The 11,205-nt window shown below is 42.5% G+C and overlaps 1 protein-coding gene across 1 annotated transcript; it reads right to left on the reverse strand.

The window, feature by feature from the left end:
- Positions 1-3,687: 3,687 nt before the first annotated feature.
- Positions 3,688-4,740, reverse strand: LOC119193136 (bromodomain-containing protein DDB_G0280777-like; the record flags this gene model as incomplete). The annotated part of the gene is made up of 1 exon (XM_037446790.1): positions 3,688-4,740. A coding segment is annotated over one exon (1,053 nt), but the record flags the coding sequence as incomplete, so codon positions are not given.
- Between the last annotated feature and the right edge of the window lie 6,465 nt (positions 4,741-11,205).

The raw sequence follows: 11,205 nt of genomic DNA on the forward strand, positions 1-11,205 counted from the left end.
CTTGTGGCTCACACGTTTGCATTCGTTTAGCCTAATACAGGACGCAGTGACGCGGTCAGGCGATGAAGACGCGACGCGGCGGCGCGGCGCGGTGTCGCGCGCGACGCTCGTTAAAAGTTTCCCGAAGTTAGCACGAGTTTGTAGACCAAGCTCACGGCGCGGACACGCGCTCGCACATCCTCTGCGCTCGAGGAGTTAGGATTTAACTATTAATTCAGTAGACAATATTCGATGCGCAACACTGTAATAAATTGGACATCATTTATACACTATACGCGCTCGAGGAAAGCATTGAATATATATTAATGTTATTTTTTTTATCGATAACCATATCAAAGACAGAAGTTTCCAGCAGAGAGAAAAAAACCAGTGCTGCTCTTTTCGAAACCGAAGGGCCTATGCACACGGAATATTTTCAACGCGCCGACGACATGAAGATGACGCGCCCTAACGCGCCATAAATGAAGCTCAAACGCAAATAATAAATCTATATAATAACAAATATAATGGTTAATTCAAGTATATATTCTGAAGCTACTTTTGTTTTCATAAAATATTATAATAATAATCTCTCCTCATCTTAATCACCGAAAATTTTTAAATCAGAAAAATACAAGTAATCGTTTTAATGAACAAAAACTCGTGGGTCTAGATGGCCACGCCTGCATACCTACTGCTGTCTGAAACAATTACCCCGCGGGCGCGTGGTGCGCGGTACTGCAGGAGATGCTAATCGGAACACATTTGGCAGCCGTCACGAGCGCTCGTTCCTCGGCGCGATAAGCGGCCGCGCGGGGCGGTGCAGATGCTCACCGAGATGTTATCACTCCGCGCGGACGACTCTACGAGCGAGCGCTAACGAGCTGATTCAACCAAATTGTATTATTCATTAATTTTAATAATGCAACAATTTTTGTTTTGTAGGCGTGATTTTTATCGCATAGTATAATAAGTAATTGGTTTATTTTAAATAAACATAGAATACAATATCAGCGGAGCAGCATATCATTAGTAGATAAATATGTCTCAATAAACTGTAGGCAGATAACGTTATAGTCGCGCAGTTGACCTCCCCGTGACTATGTAAATATGCGACGCCATGCCGGGGGCGCGAAATGCAGCGCGAGTACCACTAGGGCACGACGCATTCCTTTCACCCGCACACTACAGTACACCTTCGTAGTAGATTATAACGCATAGTAAACTGAGCACAACGCGTATACCGCTCCTAACTAGAGGTATACCAAATGCACTCTCCACACTTTAACGTCGAACCAGTCACAGTTCCACAGATTCTGCAGGCAGTGACTCCAGTACCTAAAACATATTAGGCTATGAAGAAGTTAATATCATTTCAAAATTTTTAGAATAACGAATTTATATTATTAATTGATAAATCTATGCTAAGTGTATATGTAAGCAAGTCAGTAAATATTAAAATGAAACAAAACATCGATTGTACGTTAAGCTTTATTTGTATGAATGAGTATTCAATGTCTTATAAAATAAAAATGAGTATAAAAGTACAAAATAAAAAATCGACAATTCCAGCGCACACTGAGCCCAATCGTATCGCTTAACGTGAAATCTCAACAATGATTTCATAACAATAAACTTTGTAAGGCTGTATCAGTAGTGCCGAGTGGCCAATCTTCGTCTCCTTCTAGAGGTGTTGCGATACGCGTGGCCGAGTGCGCGCCGCGCTCCACCTCGCCGCGAGCGCGCGGGACCTCTGCCGAGCGACGCCTCTTTATCATCATAGAAAGTGCAAATTTTGTACAATTTAACTAGATAACTGCAAACACTGTTGTCGCCAGTGTATCCTTAATTTATGAAACTCGGCACTAATCATTATGAGATGGAAAGTATACAAGCAACATTTAAAAGCTCCCACTTTAAACTTAATAGACATGAAGACATCTATGGTTCTTTTTACATTGAGGAAAAATTTATTAAAATAAGCAAACAAGATCGTTTCAAAGCTAGGAACTTTGTACTGTATCACGTCACTGGCAAGATGGCTCTAAAGCATACATACACAAGGCACTTCCGGAGATACGAGTGTCAGAGTCGAGCAGTGGAGATGTCCCTTCAATAACGATCAGTAAATTGAATATCCTAACGAATATTTCTGCGAGTCCTGCACCGGCACTGGCAAGTCTTTGTAATGGAGAGTATTTGTCGTAAACACGCAATCATTGTGATACATTTTCAACGAGGTTTTACGTGAATATTCTAACGACAGGTATATATTTGATTATAATCTATATACACTCTATAATTTGCAAATTCATAGTCACGATTTTACCACCTCAAAGTGTGCTCTCCGGTACATCTGTCATATCGCAGCTAGTGTGATATGTAAGCGGGTACAGAACTTGCAAAAATGTCTAAAAGTAATGTAACATGCATAATTGGTGGCACCAAAACGAACACTTAAACACTAGTGGTAACTACTGGCTCTGGTTGTGGCCGCGCTGGGACTACTGCCTTCAACTCGCTACATCACTACATAACACTACTGGAACTGAAGTGGCAAAACGAACACCAGGGTGAGGTACCAACAAACCCGCGGAGAATATAAACTCCATTTGACTTGACTACTGCCTACCATAAACCGATACCAGTAACCGCATACCATTATTACACGCATTGTCGTCAATTTCAAATATGGAAAATTGAAAAATATTACCTATCCCGGTACAATGTATTGTGTGTCTTTTTGAACACATTGTGTGGGCAATGTTGTATGTGCGCTATGATCTGCATGTGAAGAGTCGAGGACAGGACGCGTCGAAGCGAGTGGAGTGAGAGGCGCGCGGGCCCGCGAGGACGCGCCGCGCACCGCAGCGCTTGCGACACTGCGGCTAATTGTGCGCCGTGTGAAATCTCTCAACACAACACATTATAATTAGCGAATGTTTTGGCAAATGGATTATTGTTCACACTCAACTCGTGAAATGTTATGACCATTAATAGTTGTTGCGCATTACTGTTTACCACATTATTCATTCTCCACACTGAAGGGTGACGCACGGAAATCGCTTTTGCAAAAAAAATTATATGTCTTGTTCGTATGACGGGCTTGTTCTGAACATGTATGGCAGAAAGTCACATCAGATGTACTTGCTTTCTTTGTAATGCACACACGATAAGTGGTGCAACAGCAATAGCCGGTAACGGTAGCTAAATAATTTGCCTGTTACCAAATAGTAACCGGCCACCGACAAAAAATGGTCTACGTTCGACAATAGTGTCATTGTGTAAAGTATTTTCTTAGTGATGTTGCATGTATGCAGCATACGTGGAGATGGCACTGCGAGTGAGAGGCGACGGTCACTGTAGCGACAACCTCTGCACTAGCTGCTGGTGCATTATAATGTTCATAGGGGCTTTCGTAACGCTAGTACCCCTGTAATTTCTTAATTTGCAAAATTCCATATTTCAAAGTGTTGACAAAACTCGCGATTTTAAATCTCTAAATAAAAATATAAACTAACACCGATTGAACTTATTCACTAAGCTATATATATCCATTATCTTGACGCAGTCACATCGGCCTTCGGCCGTATGAACTGTTTAAAGGAGATGACTGACAGGAATGAACATGGTTAATGAAATGTAGGTATGTGTAGTGAGTTTAGGCAAGCACGAACCCAGCGCAGTCTGTCGTGAAACTATGGCCGCTCAGTACGCGAACCCTCGGTCGAATGGCACTAGCCGATACTGAAAGGGACCGGGTTGCTGCGAATGCTGCTGTTGCTGCTGCTGTTGCTGCCGTTGTTGTTGCTGTAGCTGCTGTAGCTGCTGTTGATGCTGTAGCTCCTGTTGATGCTGTAGCTGCTGTGGATGCTGTAGCTGCTGTTGATGCTGTAGCTGCTGTGGATGCTGTAGCTGCTGTTGATGCTGTAGCTGCTGATGATGCTGTGGGAAGTACATTTGCTGCGCAAGCTGGCGTGCCTGTGGGTAGTACTCCGGTTCTGATGGGAAGTACTGCAGCACGAGCAACTCGGGCGGTTGCACCTCCACACTTGGGTGCGGTTCTTGCTGCTTCTGTCTTTGCTGGTCATAAGCTTGCTGCTGATTTTGTTGATACGCTAGCTGAGGGGTTTGCTGTAACTGTTGCTGATAGGTTTGCTGCAACGCTAGTTGATGCGTTTGCTGTGGCGCTTGCTGTGACGCCTTCTGATGGGCTTGCTGTTGCGTATAATATTCCGACGTTACTACAGTCTGTGAGTCGCTCAGACTCAGCGGAAGGTGTTGTATCTCATGGCTAGGGGTGGGCTCTGTCGCCTGCTGCTTTACTTGTTCATCCTTCTCTTCAGCCAACTCGCCTTGTTCGTCATTCTGTTCGGACGAATCTTCTTGGTCATCCTTGGTGTCTCCCTGGACGGTGAGTAGTTGTTGCGGGGCCGGGGTGTAGGTGTCGGCGCGGCGGTGCAGCGCGGAGTGGTCGCTGGATTGGTCGGCGAGTGCCTGCAGCGGGCCGGTGCCGGGGCGCAGGTGGGGACGGTAGGTGGTGGCGTCGAGGCGCGCGTGCGGCCGCGGCCTGCGGGACGGGGGGGTGGGAGCCTCCGTCGCGCCCGCCAGCGCCGTGTTGCGGCTCTGCAACAGGAATACTGCGCTCAGCGAGGGTCGGAGATACGGCGGCGGGACGGGATGGGACGCGGGACTCTGCGGCACCGGCGCGCTCACAGCGACGCAACACACAGTGACGTCACTATACAGTGATGCTAACGCCTTTATCCAAAGAGACGGACAAGACAATTTTAAAATACTATCTACAGTTTACCCAACCTCATTTTTGTCTCAAATGAGCTTTTGCAATGTAATTCCAAAGTAACAGGCACATAAAATTAGATTTTTTAAATAAAAACATTTAGACATGTGTTGTTCGTTTTGGGGATCGAACCCACGGCTTCTTTCGGAGTCACAGCTTGTGTATGCTGCAGAGATGGAACTTTCAATAATAATAATAATTCATGGTAGTTATTTTCTGGTCAGTCATAAAACCGCAAAAATATATCTAGAACTGTCTTTGGTGGTTGGATTAACCATTTTAAATTCAAAATACTTTTGGGGACGACATTCAAAGTTACAAGTTTCCCGAGCTTGCAGCTGTAATCATCATTACTTTCGATCCTAAGACTCTGCATCGAACAGACAACTATTTTGCAATTAATGTTTTTTACAGGAATTCTTTAAAACTTTGTTAGTTCATCGATGTATGGAGACAAAGCGAGGCGGCGTTACGTATGCGAGTCACAACAAACTTATGTAAGAAGTGAACCGCGCGAGTGCACCTCGGTTGAACTGAGAGCTCAGAAGGTAATGTGCCGAGTTTTCGACGAGCAGCGAGCTACACTGTTCCGTAAAGCTACAGCTTTAAGACCCGATTTTGTTTTCCATGGCAGATCTCCCTTGTTATATATGCCCTTAAAGTTATAATACTTAAAGTTAATATAATAATCTGCTCTATGCAACGAAAGGTCGCGGATTCGATTACCCAATCGAGAATATGATTAAAAATACGCAAATACGCGCATTGTATATACCAGACAGGATAGTTTTAAAATCAGTAGAGAAGTAGAAAATATGTTGTGAAGTATTAATTGATGCTCCTGTTTATCCCTCACAAGGGGTAACGCGAGGCTGGGCATGATTATTACTATGTGTTTGGGCACGATGTCGCTGTGATGGATACTGTCTCATAAAAAGCGTATGCTCGTGGGGTCATATATTGTAATACTTTTAGCATTTGTACGAGTGTGTGTGAAGCAGTAACAGATGAGTAAAGCGAACACACGGACGCTGGTGTGCTCAATAGCAATGGGTATTTCTAAACTATAATGTGTATTTTAGAATCATTTGTGCATATTACTTTCACTCCATTACGTAAAGCCTGTATTTCGGGCTGTGTAGTGTGTACTCATCCGTGTAGTGCGCGTCGGTCACAGGCTCGGTACTGTACCCGCGACGAGGCGGTTAGAAAGGATGCACCGACCGACCTCAGACGTGATAGTGCACGACGACCGGCAATATCTACAATGTTTTTATTGCATCTAATGAGAGATGAGTTAATTACGAAATTATATACAGCGGGGTCGATCCCTGTATCGAAACAAATCTGTGTGACTAACTAGCAGTAGCTTCAAGTGTAGAGCACGTCTCGTGAGGACCCTGCCCGTGTTTAGTGATGCCTGACTGAATACTAATTTTAATGTCCTTTTATCATACCGCGTGTGCGCTCTAAGGGATAAATTTAGCTTATGGTTCGTAATCATATTATTTTCATTTGTAAAACATCTTTTTTGGGTTTATCTTCGGACATTACAATAATATTTTTAGCACTTTACCAATCAAAATTCTATTTAATGAGAACATTATAATATGGTATCCTCATAAGACAAAATATAGACTTATGGTGGAGAAAATACAAAATAAATTTACTGGCTTTCTATGTGTATTATAAGCAATATTTGTGCACCACTACGTTATGTATTCGTGATAGCATGGTTGAACACTGCAGGCGGGAATTTGGGAGGGATCTATCGCTCGTCAAGTTGATGTTGGGAGAGTGGCGCGGGTTGGTACACCTGCCGGGGGTGCGTCCGCGCTGCAGCGGAGCATGCCAGCGGCCGCACACGCGGCGCTGCCTACCGTGCACGCGCTTAAGGATGCGTTACTATCGTGGGCGTATTGGAACCAATAATTGTTAAAATTAATAGCTTATTTGTCTGTATAACATTGCTTTGGTACTGGAATTGTTACGGTTATAATAAATAAATATCACTGACTACGCAGTGATCATAGACCAGTTAGCTTACTATATTTTCACATTGACACGACTCTAGCACTTTTATTTTTAGAATAGGCACAGATATTTATTTATAGGTATGTCTGTCGAACAATTATGAATATGAATATTGTGCGGCGAGCGGTCGCTTAATTATACGACCTTTTTTAGAGGTCTAGTGTTATTATAGTCGGCGATGTTGTTTCCTGTCTGGTATTTCGCAAGGAATGTGGCATCCCCAGCGCCAGCGCAGCTGCACGCCGTCGCATCGCACCGCTCTCTGTGTTCATTATTCTTGTTACAGACATCCAATATTAATACTAAAATCAACAATTAAATAATTCATTTTATTACTGACTGATTAAATCTATTTTTATTCGTCAGCAACGTGTCATCAATTCGCCCAACAACGTGTATGCATGATCTAACGCGGTCTAGGAGTGATCTCTTTTAAACAACAGCACTGCAAATTATTTCACTTATTTTAATTTACCATAATATAAGTGTCCCGAAATAACATCGGCTCAATGGCAGGTTTATAAACCAACTCTTAAGTAATAAAGGTCAATGTCCAGTACTTGGAGATGAAAATTAATTAATTTTAAAGCAGTACACACAATTGCAAAATTATTGTGCATTACGAAATACTCGAAACTCGGCACGACGAGGATGATTAATGACCGAACCTGTACCACTTAAAGACGACTTCTCGGAACGATTCGTGTTAGAAGTTCGTCTCATTAAGTAATAGTGCGCGCGCTGTTTGAAGGCTCATCGCGCGGAGACTTATCCGCATTAGGACTGAAGAGTGATGACAATTTCAAAGTAGAGAGCATGTTTAAGGTGAAATAAAATAACAAAACTACAATGTCCGACCCAATACTAAAATACAATTTAGTTGATTGATTTGATTCCTTCCTAACCGAACTTCTGCCACGGCGGCCAATCTCAACGGAGATCAACCTAGTACGCAGGATATATTATAGTGCCCAAATGTGTGCGCAACACACAGGTGCACTCTCTGTTCCTTCACTGTCATAGTCCGGTGAGACGGCAATACGACAATACCGGAGAGAGGTTAGGCGCAGGACCAACTTTACGTGCTTTCCGAGGCCCGGGGGTATCACTGTCAACTTCCTGACTCCGAAATGCGACTGAGTAATTTTTAAGTTGTAATAACCCAGTCATAGACCTGACCCGGAGTTCGAAACCAAGACTTCAGCGCGATAGTTATATTTGTAACGTGTACAATTACAACTACGTCACCGATGCAGTCCGGAAAAACAATTTAATCAATTACTACTTTTGTCGATACTTATATCGACGAGGCACCTCGTTGCGAACCCTCAATAGTACACATCACATACATCTTACACTTTGCGTTGGTTCACACTGTTTTCAGCATGCTGTAGAGACGCAAGCTATATCTGTAAGTTGGTACTAAATCAGTTGTGTATGCAAATTTTTGAGAAAGTACTTTAACTTTTGTATTATAGAGGGTCAAAGGTGACTCCATTCGCTATAATTCATTATTTAGGTTAATTGTGGAAAGTCTCGTTACACCGCATTGTATGGTGTACGTACAATAGTTAGCCAGGTCAACTCAGAAATTTAAGTAACTAACTGTCTGTTGCATTTAATACATCTAGTAGTTACGAGACGTAATAAAGTTTCAATAGCCTCCTTTTCCATTCACCTTTCCTTGGCGCAAAGGTCGACAAATTATCCACGGTATCTCCAGCATTGTGTATGTATTGACGGCTGTACTCATCGACCACCAGATGACCCACTTGCTTGTTATTATAATATATTGTAACAGCTTGTATACTATTTAGCAAAATGTTATTGTAAGTAAATAAATTGAAGAGCCATAACCAAGAGGAGTGGCGGCGAGCGCGGGTTGCGAGAGGCGCGGATCTCTCCGGCGGGTTGCGACACCGCGCCGGCTGTCGCGCGAAGAGCTCGACATTAGCGCCGTGGCGCAACCACAATAATACATTTGTTGCAACAAACAACTGTTTACATCCTTTAACCAGGCTTATATGATTAGTTCCCACGAGGAAAAAAAGTGTTTTCTCATGGTTACCGCGCTACGCAGCGAATAAATATTTCGATGTCGACCTGTGACAATTTATTTAATTTGCATGCATACGCTACTGTCAAAAAAGTGAATTACTGTAAGCTTTAAATCGGTAAACAAGCTCTTGTCTGAATTGATATTGGCATGTTTTGACTGATGATTTAAGGGATTCTGCCGACCGGTGACGAGGACGACAAAGGTTTTCTATAAGTACGTCTACATAAACCAATTAATGTGCAAAAGGTACAGATTTTGTAAAGAGGTCCCTTCATAAATAACGCAGCTTTGATCATCTTACTATAAGAATTGGTGTACTTAATATAATGTCACTTATTTTCTTTGACCTTTTGAAAATAATTCTACAATAAGTTATTCAAAGCTTAGATTATTTAAAAAAAAATGAAAGTTTTAAAAAAAATACATATTATCAATAAATATAATTTAAATCTTACACGCCTTACTGCCACTACTACAAATCTAAGAGCATTTGTCGCAGCGGGAACATCATGCTTGCAGTCAGAAATGCACTCTCACATACACACACACCATATTTGCACTAAATTAAAAAATTATCATGGACCAGAACAGTAAAACCGGGATTTTGGGTGAAAAATTCCTTATTCATGGACAATTTTCGTCACAATGTTAGCGGAGGTAAAGATCAGCATGTGGTTTCATATATTAATTTAATGTCAAAATCACCCAATATTTGGACTCCCTACATGATACTAAACATATAACCTAGTGCCGTTACCATGGTTAAACAACCATAAACAGGCGCTGTATTAAATTATCCACGGATTTTGGAGGTTTTATTAAGTATATCAACTGTGGGGATCGCGCCGTACTGTGACCAGGGTTTATTATAATAACGTTGTGTTGCAGTATTCTTTAAGGTGATGTTAGTGACAGTGTGTTCCGACACAGCTCGCCGGCCGCACTACACAGCGCCGCGCGCCCAACTTCAATGTTAAATGCACGCACCGCGACGCAGCGAACGCCTGCCGCGCGCTCTACCGTGTAAACCTGGTTCAATCATCTCACACAGCTCTGACCTTACACTAACAAACTAACTCATGTCGAGAGTGCATTTATGATGGACTTTCAATCGCAAAACAACTGAACCCGTAACAGCATGTTTGCAGATCACACATTATATTGCATTAGAGCGGAGATGAAATGCCATCTCCTTTCACAGGCAGCTAATATTTAGAATAAGTTGGTGCGGTGCACTCTGCACTGGCAGAAGGTCGCGGTAGAAGGGCACAACGCACGGCGCGCGGCACTGCGCGGCGGCGGCGGCGCGGACGCCTGTACGCGCGCACGATTTTGTTCTACATAGAATATCTCTGCACAATGATCATACACACGAGCGCACGCTCACGCACACGCATCCAGAGAGATTGGGTCACGCGATAAAACAACTAACGTAAAATAACAAAATTCCACAAGAAACACGATTTGCAAATGAAAACATACTTGCAATTGCGACGTTAAATACATTAAAATTTTAATTTTAAATATGCATTCTATTTAGCAAATTAAAGCTCGATTACAAGAGAAGGGAGTTTCAAACGACGGCGGTTCTAATAGAACTGAAAAGTCTCCTTTGTTCACTAACATTATTGGATACTGTTTCTTTGTGAGTATTCGGTACTACAAGGGGGCTAGTCCTGTATAATAAATAATAACTTGCTTAATAATTTCAATCGAGACGCAGCGAGTTGGGTGTCCGAAAAGACCTAAATCTATTAGATTTATATTTTGTAGAATCAGTATAATGTGTGACTGTTTTGGTCAATTTGTGATTGTGAATTTGTTCGAAACAACAGACTCTCAGAATAAGGTGTACAGTGCAGAAGGCATAATATTATTATTGCACACGTTGATTTTGTTTTGTTTGGCGCAATCGCGTCCGCCCGCGTCCCTGACCTTTCGGGAAGTTAGACGCGACATCGCTCCTCTCCGCCACCGTGTCGCGTCACATACGGTCACCATGCCGGCTGCTTTCTGTTAGCCACCATCTATCGTGCATTTTTATTTAGCATATTTTTCAAATCCTAAAGCGTTCTTCCGATCTAAATACAGAACATTGAAACGGCGAATCAGTACGAACATTTTTGATCTATAGTTGTTTTCGAGTTTTTTTCTGATGTAATCTCTGCGACATCTCGGTATCAGTGAAGAAGTTACTGTTTTGTCGTACCGAGCACCGTATACGATCAGTCTATAACAAAAGCTCAACAGCAAGTCCCCAAAAGCTGTCTGTCTTTATGTGATCGATTTTCTCAAAATCTACTGAACGGATATTTGTAAGGTTTTTAATAAA

The sequence above is a fragment of the Manduca sexta genome, unplaced genomic scaffold (assembly GCF_014839805.1).
Source record: "Manduca sexta isolate Smith_Timp_Sample1 unplaced genomic scaffold, JHU_Msex_v1.0 HiC_scaffold_3644, whole genome shotgun sequence".
Classification (NCBI taxonomy): Eukaryota; Metazoa; Arthropoda; class Insecta; order Lepidoptera; family Sphingidae; genus Manduca; species Manduca sexta.